The following is a 21,239-nucleotide window of genomic DNA, read 5'->3' as shown; positions in this document are numbered from 1 at the left end:
GATAGTAAACACAATGAGGTGGTGGCCTGGGCCCTTCACTGAATTTGGGGTGATTGTAGGTTGCCTGCAGTGGTGCTATTTATTTTGCCGTTTTGTTTTCGTCTTTTCTTTTTTTTTTTTTTTCTCGGCGAGAGAGGAGACAAACAGACACACTGTGATTCCTTGATACCTCCCCTGCCAACACTCCAGACCAATGTCTGATCACTCTGCTCACGAAATGGCAGGAAAGCGCCGCTCATCTGCATCTGAGCTCTGGGTTATCGGCTGCAGCACTGGTCAAAAAGCACTGTATTCCCCTTCATAGTGTGCTGCTTCCAGTCACAGGTGGATTGTGTACGGAGTCCATTGAGGTTCTAGCCAACAGGGGCACACTTTACAGGGAATGAGGTATGGATGGAGCCGCAGGGGTCACTCTGCGGCCAACTGGCCGGGCTCCTCTTCCTCCTCCTCCTCCTCTTCTTCTTCTTCTTCTTCCTCCTCCTCCTCCTCCTCCTCCTCCTCGGGTTCCTCTTTGACCCTGACAGGGCTCGGATTGGGGCTAGAGGACTGGGTGCAGTTGGGGTTGGTGCCTAGGGGACTGAGGGGGTTGTGATTGGAGCAACAGGGGCGTCCTTCCAGGGAGGAGTTGCTGAGAGAGCCCACCTCGTGGTCCCGGCAGAAGGAGCGAGGGCAAAAGTCACAGAGAGATGACGCCGGGGCTCTGCAAATGCTGCAGTCATGCCACGGACATTCCCACCGGCCTACCGACACATAAAAACGGGTTACAATAGAAACACTGCAACTGGTCTACAACATATTCAATCAGTTAGGGTATATTGTGCAGTACTGCCCAAATTGTCCAAACACACACACAACAAGCTCGTCTTGACATTACCGTAGGGGGGCTTGGTGAGGTTCAGACACAGCAGGTGGTATGCTTTGGGACAGTCCTTCTTGTCGCACATGACAAGCTCCCCTCCCTCTCCGCAGCAGAAACAGAAGTACTCATGTGTTTGCTTGCCCTCTGGCCGCAGCTTCCGCTTCTTGGCCTTCAGCTTGGCGTTTCTGGCCTTTTCCTCTTTTTCCATCACCGCTGCACTCTTGGAGCAGACAAAGGGAGGGAGGAGGGTGGGCAGACAAAAATTAACATCAAACGAGAAAGGGGGGGGGACCCCCCGACATGCTCACACTGACCACTGCAACAGTTACGATCGCTCTCTGACTGAAAGTGATAGTGTAGTCGTGACCATACGAGAGGATGCTTCCTTACCATTGGCTGAACACCGAGGAACCCGGAGCAGTTCTCCGCTCCGCAGTGACAGGATGTTCTCCTGTTGCCCACACAGTGCAGGTTGTAGTTAAATGTCAGCTCTGTGCCTGTGGAGGAAACCAGTGACAACACATCGATGGGATTATCCTGCCAGGTGTGGGTGTGCGCATGGAGACAGCAGGTGTGAAAGTGAATTAGAAAGTGCGTGTGTCTAAAAGGAACATGGAGGTAAAAGGTACAGCATGCAAGTAAAACAGATTTTGTGTGTGTGTGCGTGTGCATGTCTGAGTGTGCACACATCCACAGAAACTCACCAGCCTCGATATCACACAGGGTGAAGATACCGATGCGGACATCTCCATTGACCGTCCATTTCTGGGTCTCACAGTTGGGGCTGCAGCTGTGGTTTATGAATCTGGAAGAGTTTCCCTTGGGCCCGGCGTCTATCACCCGATCCTGGTAGGGAGAAGGGAACATTTGGTGTCGACAGGAACCCTCTACAAGACAACTGCCAGTAGGCTCCCCTAGCCTGACATATCCATATCCGATGTTACCTTAGTGAGTGTGAGCATGTAGAAGTTGGTCACGTGGTTTTCATGGGCACGTTTAATTCGCTGCTGGCATTCCTCCGAGTCTATCACCTCTCCCACGTACTCCATCACAAACTCCCCCTGAGGAGACAATAAAAACAAATGAATAAACAAATAAATAAAATAAATCACAGATGTTCTGCAACATTTTGAGCATTTTAGCTGCACTCCTAAATAGGAGCAGTAATTTCCCTCTCTGTGTAAAATGACCTGGTAGCATCCATGAACCAGAATTGTGAAACCGATACGTCTACCCCCCCCCCCCGTTAATTAGCGAAATATGTCTACAATGACTTTGTTAGCCAACATGTTACATCTCTTATGCCCAAGCCCCGAAACCTTGGGATTTAATTTGCCATTATGGTTTTCTGAGATTAAAAGGACATCCACGCATTTTAAAAACCGTTTTTCTCTTTTGGCAGCTGCTCACACTGTTATGAAATGGTCCCTGACCCCAAACTTTTCTCTAGCTGACAAATAACTTGTTTTCACACCAGAAATGTACTTTGTGAGCAAAGTGCTGATCTAAATCTTAAGACCATGACATTCCTCACAAATTTATTAAAAAAATAAAAAAAAGTGGAAATAGGAATTAAAGTCGAGTTGAACGCTCACCTTCTTGAGAGCTTGGTTGGTCCTGAGGCCCCAGCCACGACCCTCCGTCTTCATCACCTCAGTCTCTACGTACAGACGCTTAGAGAAACACTGGTTCTCACAGCTGTCTCCTGCAGGACATACCTGACACAATCACATAAAGTCAAGAAGAGTTATATTTTGTTATTATAAGAGCTATATTGTTTTTCACCAGTCTACAAATGTAAATGTTAATTTGATTGAGCTGCCTCTTCTTCTGATGAGCCAACACATGTATACTGAAGACCATGTGTGTATGCACACACCTGTGAATGGCACTCATACTGCAACATGCGGTTGAGACACTGAGAGTCGAAATTGCACGGATGCTCATCTGTTGGCTTGCAGTTGCATCGTGGGATTTCTGATAGGTCTGCTACATGCACTTGCACTTTCCCCACCGGCTTATTCAACTGGCAAGGAGATCATAACACCCACATGTTTAGGAAGACATTGGAGACTTTGCAGTATAAGCACGTGACGGTATTAGTGGACTGGTGATCGAGAGTTGCATTACCTTGATGAATTTGTATGGCGGAGGTTTGCGCGAGTTGCGTTCCTGCTCTAACGCCTCCCTGCTCTCCCGCTGAGCCTTGAGCTCCTGAAACCTTCGGGCAGCTTCTTCAAGAGCTGAAAAACAGGGAAACAAATTTCTCACCAACACAAATTGACCGACTCCACCCAGGGAACGATTCACGATAAATCTTATTCAGCCGTGGCATCAAACATAATGAGACGTTTACCTTTCTTGAAGGTTTTATTGATGTTGATCTGTCCCGTCACAAAGTTCTTGTCGTTTTCCACATAAGGGAAGACACGTCCCTGGTTTATCCAATAGTAGTCATGGGAACCAAAGAAGAAGACGGGGAAGTCGCCAATATCGTGGCGGAGGCTCTGGATGTTGGATGGTACCAAGCGAGGGTTGCAGATCTCTGCTGGCCACCACCTGCGTTGTTCAAGTAGAAGGGGGTGGTGGATGGGAGGCGCGGGGAGAGAGAAGGATTGGAGGAAGGATATATCAAAGGGTATGTAAAACAAACACATCACAGCCTGAGGCAACAGAAGAGGTCTTAAAGATCTGTGAGTAGCGTTCTTTGCAAATTGGCTAACCTGTAGTTGCCCAGCTTCACCCAGACAATCTGTTTGTAGTGAGGTTTCCTCCCTGCTCTGCAATCACTGCAGGACCACGCGCCCTCTGGCATCTCCATCTCCAGACATTCCGGGTGGAACGAGGCTGGACACGAGTCGCAGCACAGCAGCTTGCCTCCTGCGTGTGTACGAATGCGTGTATGCACATTTGTTTGGTGGGGAATGAGCGTGCAAAGAGAGGGGCAGGATATCATTAGAGAACACCCATTAAAACCTGGCCATACTCTGAATCTCATTTGCAGACAAGCCTGAGATTTTTGTTAATACCAATTCGAAGCTGCAAAACAACCTCGGGGTTTGGAAATCAGGTGTGGTGCCCCATTATGAAAAAAACGAAATAAGATCTTAATCTGAAATATTTACATGATCCAATTATTGTTTTGAAATTAAGAGCTACGGCCCACAGCTTTTCGCTTGCACGGAGGCTCCCTTGAAAGCCGTTAAGTTCGACGAGGACTACTTTTCATTTACCAGCTTGATTTTGGTCCCCTTTAGGAACAAAAAAAATAATAATTATGCTTCGGTACAGAACATTTTCTTGAGCTGTTGGGGGTTTGCAAAGGGCATAGCCAATGTCAAGATGCTGTCACCTGACTAAGAATGGTTGGGAATACCTGCATGGAGTTGTCAGGCAAATTATATTCTCTACTGTGGCGTTGGCCCGTCTAACAGTCAGATTCAGAGTACTACATCAGAACCAGTATACTGTCAGTACATGCAGCAGCACATGAACAAAACGACCAGCAAGTTAACCATGAATCAGTGTTATGCAAGAAATAATAACATATTGGCAAAAAGCTGACATGCAGTCCTGCCAATAAAGCAACTTTTTCCTATTGCACATACCACATCTAGTATGGACCAGCTTGCATGGAATCACATGAAGAAAAAAAAACCCAAAACATCTATGTTCTCCAAATTGTTTTTGGTCAAGAATTGCATTGCAACACGAAATAGTTAGTTTTAACAATCCTTCCATTTGGGCAGAGCGACTCTTTCCTGCCAACTAGAGTCCGGTCATTATTAGGAGTGTATTCCATCCAAGGCAGGTCACAGCTCAGGAAAAGGAAGAGAAAGATGGATGTTCATCTGATAATGTCAGTCAAAAATAAAACTTATGTCTTGATGCATGCTGTCAATAACCCAGGAAAGGAAATCCCAAAAAGTCGAATCAGTTCATTTGGACACAAAGTTCAGTGGGGGAAACGTTTCATCACTCATCTAAGTGATTTCATCAGTCTCAGCTGACTGCAGATATCCCCAATGTTATAACATTATAAAAAGCACAGTTGCATAGCAGCCGAAACCGGTGATCGGTTTCAAATGCAAATGCCGTGACCATTAATTAGCTACAACGGCCACGTGTACTATTCAAAGAAGATTAAGGAATAGCTGCGATCACAGCATTGTGAGACATCGCATCAACCGTGCTGTTTATACGGTTGGGGATACCTTACATTCGGGGATACGGTTAGGGATACAAAGTCACTTAGATGAGCGATGGAACATTTTCTCCCACTAAACTTTTGTGCTCAGATGAACCGTTTCAACTTTCTGGAAAAATAAAACTTAGTTGGAATCAGCATAACAGAGGTGAGACTGAGGCAAGGTCTTTCAAATAATAATTTAAAAAAAAACAAGCCCAAGAGTGCTGAAGCAGAGAAGCAGCACACCTCCAGCAGCAATAAGCCCCCAAACCTCTCAGATACAACCTAAAAATAACCTAAAATAACTCAGAAAATTAAATTTCAACAAGTAGACCCACACAATACCAGGAGTCGTGGTACACCTGTCACAGCCCACATCTCCAATCATATTTTTCCCAACATATGAACAGCAGATTTATTCCCTGTTTAAATTACAGATTTTCTGTTAGTCCATTAATAAATCATTAAAGCAATAATTGCTGGAGTATATTCTTCACTGGGGTTATGGGTATGACACTGATGCAATAGATACGAGTTGCAACAAAGCACCATACCATGACCATGAACAATCTTCAAGCATATTATGGATTTTAAATTTTTACACACGTTACCAAAGCATGTTTCCTTACTAGTACATAAAAGAAGCAGAAAAACCTGCCGGACGGATCCCAAATTAGCCCCTTCTGAGCAAAAGGATTTGGCGAAGAGCGAATAAAGGACAACAAGCCATCCTCGAAGGAATTCATCAGCATGTTGGAAATGTCTTTGACTTATCAAATGGCTTGGCTGATAGTACAAAAACTAGTCAAATGTACCTATCCCCCACCCATTCTTTAACACGGAGCAGTTCCTGTCAAACTTGAACTTATCTATGGTCTTGATACATGCTCAATAATCCAGGTAAGAAAATCAAAGAAGGTTGAATCAGTTCATTTGGATACAACGTTTATTGACAGATAGTTTCATCATTCGTCTAATGCCCCTTTTCCACTACATGGTACCGGCTTGACTCGACTCGATTTTTCCTTTTCCATTACTGGAAAGTACCGGCATTTTGGTAACTGTTACCACTTTTCTGGTACCACCTTTGTCGAGGTTCTGAAAAAACTGGAGCGGGTACCAAAATCAATGCAGACCAGCTACACCGAGGGGGCACTGTTACGGTAATGGAAAACGACACCCTGCGAGTCGAGTCGAGCCGGTACCATGTAGTGGAAAAGGGGCGTGAGTGACATCTTCAGTCTAAACTTACTGCAGGTATCCCCCCCCCCCCTTATAAACAATACAGTACAATACAATATAGAACGATGGTTTGAATGGGGAGTCAAAGAGGGAATGACCATCCCTGAACCGGGGGGGGGGGGGGGCTAAGAGTGCATCTGTTGCCATCTTACAATGCTGTGATTGCAACTATTCCCAAATCCTCAGTGAATAGTACACATGGCCATTGCAACTCTAGTTAATGGTCACAACCATATTTGCATATGAAACCGATCGTTATGCCACTGCATTGTTCATAAGGGGTGGGGATACCTGCAGTCAGTTTAGACTGAAGATGTCACTTAGTTGAGTGATGAAACGTATCTGTCATAAACGTTTCCAGATGAACTGATTTAACCTTCTTTGATGAACTTATCTAAAAATGTAATGTTATCAGAAGCTGGGGGGGGGGAACACAGCGGAGGTTATGTTGCGCTACTCTGTGTTGAAATTAACTGTAGCATATGACCAGTTAATTAACTTAGCACACCGAGGGTTTCGAAAATGAAAGAAGCAAATTGAGGAGGAAATTAAATTAAAAATGGGAGCAGGCAAAAACACAAACACATACCAGAGGGACAAGGGAAAAAGAGAAAAAACTGTTCAGTTACCTTTCCCCACATTCTTTTTGGTAGCTGACGAAGGAGAGGGAATCATAGGTAATTTCAACTCAGCACGATTTGACTCAGTCAGAAGGTAGTGGGACTTATAGGCATATGAACTTAATATGGTGTCAGTAAGGTCCTGCACTAACAGCCCTACACAAGACACAGGAAGAGACGGGAGTGAGCTGTGATCAAACTATGATACCCAAGATTCCACAAGAGAGAAAGAACACACACACACACACACACACACACACACACACAAACACGTACACACACACATTGTTGTTAGGACACAAGAGAGAAAACACAGTAAAAAAAAAAAGGTGTCTCCCAACACACACAGTGGCCTATACCGTGCACTCAACTTACTGTTAAATGGCCTTCCTTTCAAAAGTAGTTACTTTTTCATGACTTTAAATCTGCATGAGGATGACCTCAAAATTGAGTCAGATCATAATCCGGGACGGATGTGAGTCCTTGTAAGTGGAGTGCAGTATAACAGCACGAGTCATTCATAAAATTAGTAGCATGATGGAGAACAAAACAGTTACATTTCACAGCACTGCTTTCCATGATCAACAGTGTTTAACATGAAATTATTACACATGAAATACCTATAACAGTTACGTGATGTCTCCTTTTTCACTTCAGAAATGTTACTGCAGCTGTGACTGTATCTGAAAACGGCCATATTCTCCGGCTTTTTTGTTTGTTTTGTAGACCCCCCCCCCTTTTTCTCCCCCAATTGTTCTTGGCCAATTACCCCGCTCTTCTGAGCCGTCCTGGTCGCTGCTCGACCCCCTCTTGCCGATCGGGGGAGGGCTGCAGACTACCACATGCCTCCTCCGATACATGTGGAGTCGCCAGCCGCTTCTTTTCACCCGACAGTGAGGAGTTTCGCCATGGGGCCGTAGCGCGTGAGAGGATCCCACTATTACTCCCCAGTCCCCCCCCCCCGACTGAGGAGGCGCTACTGCAGCGACAAGGACAGATGCCCACACCCGGCTTCCCACCCGCAGACACGGCCAATTGTGTCTGTAGGGACGCCCGATCAAGCTGGAGGTAAAATGGGGATTCGAACTGGTTATCCCCGTGCTGGTAGGCAACAGAATAGACCGCTACACTACCCGGCCACCCACTGTTCTTTGGATTGTCACTAAAAGGTTACAAAGCATTATAATGGGACACTGAGATGGCAATGCAGGGCCAGGTCCTGATGAGGCTCCAGTATGGGTTACAGTTGAGAGGCATGGATTGGCGAGTTAGGTGAGGAGGTTTTTAAACCAGACAGGAACTAAAGAAGGCAAAGTCAAGAAGTCTGAGGATATTAAGAACCCCCCACCCCCCATCCCCCAACACACACACACTTCTCTGCTTCACTTGTTCGGGGTTGTTTTATAGAAATAAGTGACACTGTTGAATTGTGCCTGTGGGAGAGCAATGGCCTTAGTGTGTAACTTCCTGGTAACAGACCCCAAAGGGTGTGTGAGGGCTTACCTCTGGCACAGAGGAAGCACCATCCCACATTAATGGGTGAAGAGAGGAGGCCATTCTTCTTGGCACTGCCGTGACTGCTGCAGATCATGATGTGATGGGTGAGGACCATGCTGCCGGCAGCCACGCAGCTGTCTCCTGTGTGATAGGCCACCGGACAGCGTATACAGCGCATCATACGTCCTGGAGAGAAGGGGTGGGGAGGGAAAGTGATCAACAGTGTGTTGATGACACGCATTTATTCATTTTCCACACCTCCTTAGTCCAACTCAGGGCTTTTGGAGGGGCTGGAGCCTATCCCAGCAAGCATTGAGCGAAACGCAGGGGGACACCCTGCACAGACAGGCTCCCTGTTCATTATTGGGGCCACAAATGCAAAAACTCACACATCAGCCATATCTATGGAAAATCTAGAGTCACCAATTCATCTAATAACTTTGGACTGTGGGTGGAAACTACTGATCAATAATAAACTCTGGATTTACGATGGCGTAAAATCTGTGACGTAACCACAACACCATACTGGTATGGGACAGACATTGCCAGCAACCAGGTTCCCGCTGGGTAAGCATTTATGATACCCTTTATACTGTTTAACTAATAATTACCAATAAATTTAATATAACATGTGCCAATAATACTATTAGATCTTAAAACATGGCAGTGAACAAAAAATTTAAGTTAAAAACAACATTACAACCATCCATCCATTATCCAAACTGCTTATCCTGCTCTCAGGGTTGTGGGGATGCTGGAGCCTATCCCAGCAGTCATTGGCCGGCAGGCGGGGAGACACCCTGGACAGGCCACCAGGCCATCACATGGGTGACATTACAACCGTAAACATGAAACGTTACTATTTCTTCTAACATTGCTACCCACATCCTTTTTTAAATTTAGTCCAGCATGCACGTTTTGTGTGTTACCCATCCAGTCGTAGTGACAAGCAGACAGAAACCTCAGACTCAATTAACTTTTGATGGAATACCAAGATGGGGTCGCGGTGGCTTCAACCGTAGTGCGCATTTTATCATTACGTTATTACTCCAAAGTTTATTACAGACCAGTGGTGGTAACCAACATACCCAAAGGAAACCAACACAAATACGTCAAAAGCATGCAAACTCTAGACAGAAGGGCCTGGACTGAAGAGAACCCCTTCACTACGAGGCAACAGTGCACACCGCTGACAATAAAGTATCTTATCTGTAAATCTTCCTACCTTTGCTGGCACGCTGCAGGTCTCTTTCCAGGCAGCAGGTCGAGCAGGTGTGCTGCGGACAGCAGAAGTCTCCATTCACATTGTTGGTGGTGCCCGGGAGCTTACGGACACAATCCTCATGGTAATAACAGCCGCAACCAGCTATGGAACAGCGTGTCACCTCTCTCCCCACCGTTTTACAGCTAAAGCAAGAATGACTGCCTGGAGAGGGAAAGACAGCAAAAGACCAGAGAAGTCAGGCATAGCAAACTCCTAGTTGTACAAATGCTAAACATTGACCTGCGTGCCGTTCGAGCACAGGGTACCGAGAGGGGAAATTACCGTTTCTACACTCCAAGCAGGTGAATTTGCCGTCAGGTAGAGAGGTCAGGCCGAGACAATCCAGGTGAAACTGTCTGCTGCAGTCACTCTCGCATACTACTAAACCTTCTCCGTACGCCTCGCAGATCTACATGTGCACAACATGCAATCAAACACACACACGCCAAGGTAATGAAAACATCATGTGATATGGCCTCAAATTAGAAAAAGAGAATGCAGAGGTCAGTAATGTGCTGTGCTCACCTGACACACGGTGTCTCTCTTGCTAGTGTTGCTGCCCTGACGAGAAAGGCTGGAGTCCACTGACTGAGTGTCTGACGCATCTGCGTCTGCTGCAGCTGGGCTATCGAGACTCTTTCCAAACAAACCCTGGGAGATAAAGAAAAGCAGCATGCATTTAAGTGTGTTTTGTCTGAAAATAAAATAAAAAGAATTTGGCTCTTTTTTTTTGTTGTGTGCGTGATTTTGTTTCTGTGCATCTCCACAGCCCACCTGGGGGTCGTTGAGGCCTCTGGAGTCAGAGTCAGAGGTGTCTCTGTACTGGGACGAGGTCATCTCCACATCTGTAGAGGCCCTGCTTCGCTTCTTCAGGGGTTTGCAGGCATCTGAGATTTCACTGGCTCCTGAGGGTATAACAGCATGAGGAAAGGAGCCAATTATTCACATCTTTTAAAGGGAGAGAGAACCCCATTGAGGTTAAGTGTAATCATAAATGAGTGCTCATCTACCTTTCTGTGACCCCGTCCTCAGTGTGGTTTCAGGAGCCATCTCAGCCTGTGATGAGGTTATGCATGGAGGTAAGTTTAGGGTATTAGCAGTAGTGGTTTTATTTAAGGTGTTTGCAGGTTGGTTGAAAAATATTTAGGGCAGGTACCTGTTCCTTTTTTGTTTTCTTCTTTGGGACGGGATCACTCCCTCGCTCAGACTCGGACCTGCTCCTGACTGACCGCCGCTGCTGCTTCCTCTCCTGGGAACCTGAGAATGAAATTAATATACAAAACCTGATGAAATAGCCCTTTATAATGCTTCATTATTTACTCCTTTAGCCAGTGTCTTTGCTTTAGTTGCCATCTACCTAGCGTAGAAGAAAATGGGGGAGAGACAGGTAAAGCATCAGGACGGTCAAGTGGTTTGTGAGGTGGTCTGTCAACCATCAAGCCCAGATTCAGTTTCAATTTGGCCATACCTGCCAAAGCATCACTGAGGAAGATAATCTTTAAGAAAGATTTATCTACCTGCTCCAGGGCTATGACCACACTCGCTACCTGACACTGTGCCTAAGCCAGATGGGAGGAACGATGGAAGTATAATCAATCAAATAATAGTAAATTGCAGATGCAGTATGTCTGCATGTTCTCCCCGTGTCTGCATGGTTTTCCTCTGGGCACTCCGGTTTCCTCCCACCATAAAAAAAAAAAGTCATGCATGTTAGGGTTAATATTCCTGTCTGTGCTCTTGTCCAAGTGCTGCATGGCCTACTGCTCCTAGCTACACAGCTGGGATGGGTTAAATGCAGAGAGTAAATTTCATTTGTATGCATGTACAAAATGACTAATAAAGAGTATTCTATTGTGAAGTATATACCTGGTGGACTACTGTGGTGAGAGCCAGGAGAGGAGGTCTGTTGCATCCCTCCCTCCTCACTCCTACGGCTGGCAGGTGAACCTCTCCTCTCTTCCCCGTCTTCATCTGCTTCATCCCCATCTTCCTCCTCCTCCGGACTGGGTTCGGGCTTCGCACCACAGTCCTGCTACACAAACATCAAAACATCAATGCTGTTGAATGTGAGCTAACAGGATAAGACACTATCACATCTGACAGGCTGCCGTTTATACCCACCTCCGGGGAACAGTATCCTAGGTCAGCCTGCCTGACCTCTCCCTCAACTCTCTCCTCCCTCTCCTCTTCCTTCTCTTTTTGAGGTGAGGGAGCGGCTTTCTTTTGCAGGAGAGGCCAGTCGCACTTAGTGATTTCCACATTCAGCTTCTTCATGGTGATGGAGAGAGGCAGAAGCTTCCTGGCTGCTGCCGTTTTCCAGGCCCTCACTGGTGGTGGGGACTCCTGCCGTACTCGTGCATCTGACACAGCATCCTGGGCTGGGGAGCCGGTCTGGCTGGGGTTTCCCCTCTGGTTCTTGTCACTATCTGAGGTGTGGGAGTTGGTGGGGTCGTTTGCATTTGGAATGCTGCATTGTCGGCGAGGCAGCTGTCTTCGCGGCTGCTGCTCTCTGTCTGGTGACGTGACTTGTGCCTCCTCCCTCTTACTGGTTGAGCCACTGGAGCGCTGGGTACGTTTTTCAGACCTGATATTGGTCTTCTTGGTCGGTGGAGGCTCATTGGGGTCCGGGTCGACGTAGATGAAGGTGTAATTGTCGATGCGCTCCTGCCGCGTCATCAGGAAGGCATCCTCAGCGTGGCCCACACCCACCTCCCACTGGGCACGCTCTCTCTGTGGGATGGGCTTCAGCAGCTGGGGCAGATCACAAAACGGACAACTAATTCATTTATTGAGCTTAACATCGATTTACTACTTCTTGAGATATCTTTTTAAATTCCAAAATGAATCTACATTTTCCATGAGAACATTTAACAGGTTTCTCTATAAAATAATAACACAGAAATATATAAATTTTTGTACTTACTCCATCAACTTTGGCCCTTGTTTGACAAAACGATAATAATCTAAAAGTGTGGGCTCTGTAGAATTTGGAGCCGTTGAAGGATGAATTTTGATGCAAGTTGTTTGGGATATGAATCCTCCCTTTCATATGGGAGTATTGATTTGGCAAATTTCGTTAGCCGGATCTAGACCCATACTTACCTTATATCTCTCTGCAGGGTTTGTGGTCTTGCGCAGTGTCTCAGCCTGCAGCTCATCAAACTGGTGCTCCCCCTGGTACATGACTATTCTCTTCTCATGGATCCACGCTCGCTCAGCCACACTGCCAAAGAACTGCACATGATACTCTCTGTGACCTGCATGGGGACAGAGTCAGTCAGGTCAATAGTGTGCACAAGGAGTTGACTTCTAGACAGTTTTATAAATGTGTGAAAGACAAACAATCAAAGTGAATGTATTTGATGTGTATTTGTAAGTCACTTTGAACTGCTTCCTTATACAAACTAAACTTCCTCACACAAACTATGGCCTTGTTCATACCAAGGCCATACAATGGCTTAAGAAAGCATTCAGACCCCCTCACTTTCTGCAGACTTGTTGTATATTCAATTTTAAATGAATAAAATTGCCAATTTTGCCCATCAATCTACACTCAATAACCCACAATGACAACGTTGAAACATGTTTTTAGAAATTTTTGTTAATTTATAAAAAAAATAAATCAAGAACTGAAATCTCTCGTTCAGATAAGTATTCAGACCCTTAGTATTGAGACCCTTGCAGAAGCCCCTTTGGCAGCAATTACAGCTTCGAGTCTTCTTGGACAAGTCTCTACAAGCTTTGCACACCTGGATTTGGGCAGCTAATCCCTTTCTTCCTTCTAGATCCTCAGTCGGATTGGATGGGAAGCATCTGTGAACTGCCATCTTCAGGTCTCTCCTATGTTATATGGGATTTTAAGTCGCTGGAAACCTAAATCCACAATAGCCTTCCAACTGTAATTTAGGGTCTTACGTACATAGTAGTAAGCATTTAAAAAATAATAGAATTAGTTTCAATCCAAATTTGAAATACTGTCATTTAAGCTTTTGTAAACTTTCCTGATATTGGGTTTTGAATTGGGTGTGGTTATGCTTGGACATTTTTTTTTTGGGATCCCCCCCTTTTTCTACCCAATTGTACCCTTCCAATTACCCCACTCTTCTGAGCCATCCCTGTCGCTGCTCCACCCCCTCTGCTGATCCAGGGAGGGCTGCAGACTACCACATGCCTCCTCCGATACATGTGGTGTCACTAGCCACTTCTTTTCACCTGACAGTGAGGAGTTTCGCCAGGGGGATGTAGTGTGTGGAAGGATCAGGCTATTCCCTCCAGTTGCCCCTCCCCCCCGAACAGGTGCCCTGGCCGATCAGAGGAGGCGCTAGTGTAGTGACCAGGAGACATACCCACACCCGGCTTCCCACTCACAGACACGGCCAATTGTGTCTGTAGGGACGCCCGACCAAGCTGGAGGTAACACAGGATTCGAACAGCGATCCCCGTGTTGGTAGGCAATGGAATAGACCGCTATGCTGCCCGGACACCCCTTATGCTTGGACATTTTACAAAAATTACGCAATTAATTCCATGAACCAATCATAAAAAAAATGCATGACTCTATGAAGCCTTTCACAATTAGCTAGCACGCAGTGCACAGAGGCATTTAACTCCCCAGTGCTGCCCCGGAGGAGAGGGACGTGTCGGGTACCCGGAGGTGCATGGCGAGGATGTCAGGGCAAGGCGACCTGCACCACACTTAAGTTTATGGCTCCAAGAGTTTGTTTGGGACCAAGCCTGGAATGCACTGGAAGGGGGAATCCTCCCTGCCGATGCCGTCCATCAGCCCTTGGAGCGCATGACGATGGACACCGTTAGTAGCACCGCCGGAGCAGGGGGGACCCACGCAAGCCCAGTCGGGATCAAACTCCAGACTAATGTACCTCAGGCCCCTTGCGGAGGGAGATGTCAATCAAAACAAGGGCGATGTCAATCAAAATGTGATCAGCCAAGCCTCCAGTCTTGAGAAATGGTCTTAACAGGAAAATTAGATGTTATTTTCTCTCAGATTATTGTGATTGCTTAATGAGACACTCAACTTTTTACTATTTCAAGCCACATTTCCAGAGGCTTTAAGTCTGGGCTTTGGCTGGGCCGCTCAAGAACAGTCAGAGACAGACACTTGTCCCGAAGCCACTCCAGCATTGTCTTGGCTGTATGCTTTGGGCCATTATCATGCTGAAAGGTGAACTGTTGCCCCAGTCTGAGGTCACATGGACTCTGGAGCAAGTTTTCTTCAAGCACTTCTCTGTATTTGGCTGCATTCATCCTTCCCTCAATTCTGACCACTCTACCTTTCCCTGCTGCCGAGAAGCACCCACATAGCATGACGCTGCCACCTTCGACAGACAGAGTGCTTGGAGTTCTCCCCAAAGAGTTCAATTTTTGTCTTATTAGACCAGACAATATTTTTCCTCCTGCTCAGAGTCCTTTAAATGCTATTTCCAAGCAGGCTGTCATATGCTTTTCACTCCAAAATTACTTCTGTCAGGGACGTCTGGGTAGCATAGCGGTATTTTCCATTGTTTACCAACACGGGGATCCCGGTTTGAATCCCCGTGTTGCCTCCGGCTTGGTCAGGCGTCCCTACAGACACAATTGGCTGTGGTGGGTATGTGTGCCAGCTGTGGGTATGTGTCCTGGTCGCTGCACTAGCGCCTCCTCTGGTCGGTTGGGGCACCTGTTCGGGGGGAGGGGGGACTGGGGGGAGTAGCATGATCCTCCCATGTGCTGCGTCCCTCTGGCGAAACTCCTCACTGTCAGGTGAAAAAAGGTGGCTTGCAACGCCATGTGTATCGAAGGAGGCATGTGGTAGTCTGCAGCCCCCCCCCTCCCCCCCGGATCGGCAGAGGGGGTGGAGCAGTGACTGGGAAGGCTCAAAAGAGTGGGGTAATTGGCCACATACAATTGGGGCTGGGAATTATTTCTGACAAGCCAATCTACAATAAAGGCCTGATTGATGGAGTGCTGCTGAGATGGTTGTCCTTCTGGCAGGTTCTCCCATCTCTGCAGAGGACTTCTAAAGCTCTATTAGAGTGACCACTGAGTTCTTGGTCACCTCCCTTACTAAGGCCCTTCTTGCCCGGTAACTCAGTTTGGCCAGACAGCCAACTCTTGAAAGAGTCCTGGTGGAACCAAACTTCTTCCATTTCACAATTGTTGAGGCCACTGTGCTCCTGGGAACACTCAAAGCTTTAAAAATGGTTTTAGACCTTTGCCCTGATCTATGCCTCACCACAATTTAGTCATGGAGGTTTACAGAGAGTTCCTTGGACTTCATGGCTTGGTTTTTGGCCTAACATGTAGTGTGAATTTTGGGACCTTATATACACAGGTGCGTGCCTTTCTAAATGATGTCCATTCAATTCAATTTGCCACAGGTGGACTCAAGTCAAGTTCTAGACACATCTCAATGACAATTAAAGCAAACAGGATGCACTTGACCACAATTTGAAGTGCCACAGCAAAGGGTCTGAATACTTATGTAAATGAGAGATTTCAGTTTTTGTCACAGAAAGCTGAATCAGTTCATCTGGATACAACGATTATTGAGAAAGAAACATTTCATCACTCATTTAAGTGACCTCTTCAGTCTTAATTCACTGCAGGTATCCCCAGCCTTATTAACAATACAGTGGCATAATAACCGAAAATGTTCGGATCCATATGCAGGTTGCCGTGAGCATTAACTAGAGTTTCAATGGCAATGTGTACTATTCACGGAGGCTTGGGGAATGGTTGCAATCACAACATTGTAAGATGGTGATAGATGTACTCAAACCTTAAGTACTGCTCAGTATTGTGTTGTACTTAAGGTTTGACTCTCATCATCCACTGCAGCACAAACTAGGAGTCATCAAGATGCTGTACCACTGAGCTGACAATGTCCCCACTAATATGGGAGAAATCCCATATTAAACAGGCCCTGGTTAAGTGTGGTTATCCTAACTGGGCATTAGTCAAAGCCAGGAAAATGCCCAAACAGTGCACCAGCCGATCGAAGAGAGGAGAAGGACGACAACTGCCTGAGCATAAACCAATGGTGATTCCGTATGTGGTGGGAGTTTCGGAATAGTTAGACACGTATTTTCTAAACACCACGTCTCAGTTGCTTTCAAACCCCACAACACGCCGTGCCAGAAATTGGTCCACCCCAGGGATCAAGTCCCCTGGCACAAACAGAGCAATACAGTATACGCTGTTAAGGGCCGGGAGGATTGCCGGGACTTATACATCGGGGAAACCAAACAGACGCTGGCCAAGAGGACGGCACAACACAGAAGAGCTAATGCATCAGGCCAGGATTCTGCGGTCTACATCCATCTACAGGCCAGTGGCCACTTTTTCAAGGATGAGGATGTGCACATCCTTGATAAGGAGGAACGATGGTTAGAACGGGGAATCAAAGAGGCCATGTATGTGATGAGGGAATGACCATCCCTGAACCGAGGGGGGGGGCTAAGAGTACATCTGTCACCATCTTACAATGCTGTGATTGCAACATTCCCCAATCCTGTGAATAGTACACATTGTCATTGAAACTCTAGTTAATGCTCATGGCAATTTGCATATGAAACTGATCATTTTTGGTCATTATGCCACGATATTGTTTATAAGGGTAGGGATACCAGCAGTCAGTTGACACTGAAGAGGTCACTTAGATGAGTGAGGAAACGATTCTCTCTTAATAAACGTTGTGTCCAGATGAACTGATTTAACCTTCTGTGATTTTCTTACCGGGATTATTGAGCATGGATATAAAAATTTCAGTTTTTAGTGTGCAAAAATTTCTAAAAACATGTTTTCACTTCATTATTATGGGTTATTGAGTGTAGGTTGACGGGCATAAATGGCAATTTTATCCATTTGAAATTAAATCTACAACACAAAGTGTGCAAAAAGTAAAGGGGTCTGAATACTTTCTGAAGCCAGTGTAGTTTGTGGAAGGAACTTTAGTTTGGCTTTATTCGTAGTATGGTGCTTGTGATAGTGTGTCTATGTGTATGTGCGTGCACACATACATGTATACTTGCACTCCCTTACCCCTGGTGTTGATACGTGTGTGTACTTTCATCTGGGGGTCAGAGGAGACCATGCAAGGCCACCAGGGGTACGTGCCAACCTTGGACCACACCAGATCCCCAATCACAAACTCTTTACAGAATCCAGTCTCTTGGATCACTGAGGGGTGATGGACTTTTGGAACCTAAAGAAAACATTGAAAACATCGCCCATGATTTTAACAATACTATAAATTGATTAATGATACAAAGTTTAACGTCTGGTGATGAATCGCACACAGACAATAGCTCCAACTGGTATGAACTGTAACCAAAACATTTCTTGCCTTTGCAGCCTTTGGCTCAGTTTTGGTAACAGTCTTCTGAGGCCTCTCAGTCTGAGCCATAGGTAATTCTCTAGGCTCAGGCTCGACATGGGTGTCCTCCGTCTGGCCTGTGGTACCTTGTGGTTGACCTTGGTCCAAACCCTGTTTCTGGGCCTGCACCTGCAGTCTTGCACTCTTTTTCCTCTTTTCCTTCTTCCTTTCATGCCTGCGCTGTGTCTGTGTGACCTCATTCTTCTGGGACTCCTGCTTAAGACAATAAAAGAGATAGGGAAATCTGACAGAGGCAGTCACCACAATTTATTGAATTCACCTTTGAAATCTGCAGACATATGTGTAGCTAGCTCGGACAAGCACTCACACACCTGCAACTCCTGAAGCAAATCTCCACACAAAGCGGACTCAAACAACTCTTTGCCATTCTGATACGTTTTTATGATCTTCAGTTTGATCTCTGGAGAGCTGGTTTTCTTCATCACCGCACTAGGTGTGGCAGATGGGGTGTGAGAAGGTTGGGCGGGCAGTAGGGAGGGCGGAGGGCTGGATGAGGGCAGAAGTAATGTGGGAGGAGGGGGAAGTGTGTGAGTCATAATGTGAGGCGTTTGGGGCAGGTGATGCTGGGAGGGCAGCGGTGGAGGGCTCTGAGGGTGTTGGTGTTGGTGTGGGTGTGGGTGAGTTTGCAGATGAGGTGGGTTTGAGTGGAAGTGGTGTGCATGGTGGTGATGGGGGTGGTGATGGAGGTGTGGGTGATGCGAGGGTAAAGGCGGGGAGATAGGTGACAGCGGTCTCTCCTGGAGACCAGGGCCTCTCAGCACTGTTGACTCCCCTGGCATGAGACCATGCTCTCCGTAGCCCCGTATCGCCCCGTAGCCATTAGCTGAGCCATTTGGGAACTGCGAGTACATGGAGAACTTGGTCTGTGGCTCATATAAGCCCAGACCCGGGGGATAACCATTGGGGACCTGAGGCATGTCCTCGGAGGCTGACGGGGGATAAGAAAACTCTGGTTCCAGGGCACCATCGTAGGAGGGACCTCCATCCTCACCCGGATCACTACCGGTCTCGTAGGTGCCCTCCTGTCTGATGTTGGCTGAGTCAATGAGCTGAGGGGGTTGCTGAATTGTGTTTCCCATGATCCCTTGCATGAAAGAGAAGGAGAAATCCATTGTTGTGCTCCTGCATCCTTAACTGTATTTTTCTTTGACAGGACCTGTAGAGGGAGAGATTTACAATCGACTAAGAAGGAAAAGAAACTGCCTTGGAAAGAAAACAACACCAAAATGACAACTTCCCATTCATTTTTAAAAATCAAGATGAGCCCAGATCGCTTGTTTGAAATCATCTGATTGCTCTTTCAGTTTTAGTTTTTTTAACTAAACGATGACAGGCAACACAATACACTCAATATCTACCACACTTACTCTTCGCACACTTAATAAACAAACATAAAATGATGCCAAAGAGTCATTCTTGGCTCAAAGAAATGCCTGAACGAGAGATGCCTGCCCACAATTAGCAACGTCCCCGTTGCTCACACTGAGTAAATCCTCACATCCACATCAGATAACCAGTACTTAACCCTGGGAACTCAAAACACATTACTAACAAGCTGCAGTTGTGACCATGAGGTTCTGCCAGGAACATAGAGTTTCTTTGCTTTCTATTAATCTTTAATATAAATCAATATTTTGAGAGTCTATGGCTTGTTTGCTCTGTATTTGGACTGTTGCACTCTTTACCATTTTGAAATAAAGCTCCTCTCAACCACATGTAAAAATGTCCACACCATCAACAAAACAAAGGACAGTTCCAAAATAGCCGATTTTACCCCCCCCCCGAGAACCCCCCCCCCCCAACACGCCGTCTCACTTTCTGCGACAAGTCACATTAGCAGAGCAAATGTGACCGTGCTTGTATGGTCAAAGTGCCAACGCTAATCCATTGATTGCGACTTAATTTGCGAGCGGTCACAGGCTGCTTTCCACACGATGAATAACGGGGATGTAAACATCCCCCCCCCCCGAAAAAAAAGGTGCCGCCTAGCGCGCGTGTTACCTGCGTGTATTTGGGATACTTTGTTGCTCAACTCCAATGCCGCGTCCACCGATACATTGTTTCGAGGTGTGCTGTGGATTTCGAAAATGACTGCGCATACCAAAACGTTTCACTGAACGGTCTTACGCTGCGATGCGACTGGTAGCAGCTAGCCTAGCGCTATCAGCCGCACACGGGGAACGTGCCGTAAAACATACGGACACCATTTTCCTTCGGCGAACACGTTTAAAACGGCGACGTGACGCCCGTCCCCATAACTGAGCGATTCGAGTCGTGTGGTCCCGTTCGCAGCCGTGAAACGAGAAGCGCAAAAGGAGAAGGGGAGCTAACGTTAGCTATGCTATATTGTCGCCAACATGGCTGCCTTTGCCCCTTTAAATCAAATTGTCTTGGCGTGATTATACCTCCATCGCTGTTTTCAGGGGGGAGAGGAAAACGATTAAAAAACAAGGCTAGACGTCTTTGCGCCGGGATAAACGCGCCGATACAAAGGCAGCACGTTTATCGGGAGAGAAAGAGAGCGAGAGGGGGGAGAGAGAGGGAGAGGGAGAGAGAGAGAAAGCAAAACAGAACAGTTAAGATGCTGAGAGTCGAGAGATGCAAGTAAAATAAGATGTTAGTACCTTCAGCGTGTCCCATTCTAAACACATGCGCCAGGTATCTACGCTTCCTTGTACAATCTGTATAAAAGTATGAAATAAAAAAAATATCGTGGAATATTGATAAGAGCGCAGGCCTCTCTGTTTCACATCCGTTTCTGAAGAAGAGGGGGGTTTACGGTAACTGGTCGCTGCCCAATCCCATTGCTCGACTCTTCCTGGATCTAGAGACCGAAGCCTTTCGCAGAATCTTGGCGGAGAAATATGTTCAACTCTGGCCCCCCCTATGTAGCCTGTTTAATGCCTCTAGCTCCCTCTTCCTCTGGATAACAAAAGCGCCTTGCTTTGGGCCTGGTCGGTCTCTCGCTCAGCGCCAAATCACAAGCTCTCGATTGGAAAGGTCAGCCAGGCGCACACCGGGACGTGTAGTTTGGTCAGGAATTCGTGAGCAACGCAATCCGGAGATAAAACGGGCGGAAAGCGTGACGAGAAGCTCGTGAAGCAACGAGGAAATGTAAGAGAACATGAAAGGCGCTTGTGTGCTTTGAGAATAGTGATGTGAAAATATCACCG

General features: G+C 46.6%; 1 protein-coding gene across 1 annotated transcript; it reads right to left on the bottom strand.

Moving 5' to 3' along the window:
• Window positions 1-257: 257 nt before the first annotated feature.
• On the bottom strand, window positions 258-21,071 carry nsd3 (nuclear receptor binding SET domain protein 3). Its single transcript, XM_056278566.1, has 26 exons — window positions 20,691-21,071; window positions 18,378-19,222; window positions 18,016-18,258; window positions 17,712-17,874; window positions 12,774-12,928; window positions 11,793-12,422; window positions 11,538-11,700; window positions 10,828-10,928; window positions 10,682-10,727; window positions 10,446-10,576; window positions 10,197-10,322; window positions 9,954-10,080; window positions 9,633-9,833; window positions 8,414-8,593; window positions 6,920-7,066; window positions 3,583-3,739; window positions 3,216-3,418; window positions 2,990-3,102; window positions 2,739-2,885; window positions 2,455-2,577; window positions 1,804-1,920; window positions 1,564-1,705; window positions 1,250-1,356; window positions 875-1,079; window positions 481-740; window positions 258-353 (listed from the first exon to the last, which is right to left on the bottom strand). Exons 2-26 carry the CDS (start codon window positions 19,176-19,178, stop codon window positions 258-260), a joined length of 4,884 nt encoding a protein of 1,627 aa, XP_056134541.1. The 5' UTR covers window positions 19,179-19,222; window positions 20,691-21,071.
• Window positions 21,072-21,239: the final 168 nt, after the last annotated feature.

This window comes from Lampris incognitus, chromosome 1 (genome assembly GCF_029633865.1).
Source record: "Lampris incognitus isolate fLamInc1 chromosome 1, fLamInc1.hap2, whole genome shotgun sequence".
Taxonomy (NCBI): Eukaryota; Metazoa; Chordata; class Actinopteri; order Lampriformes; family Lampridae; genus Lampris; species Lampris incognitus.
Note: the sequence above shows the minus strand (reverse complement) of the source record. Positions and strands in the feature narration are given on the sequence as shown.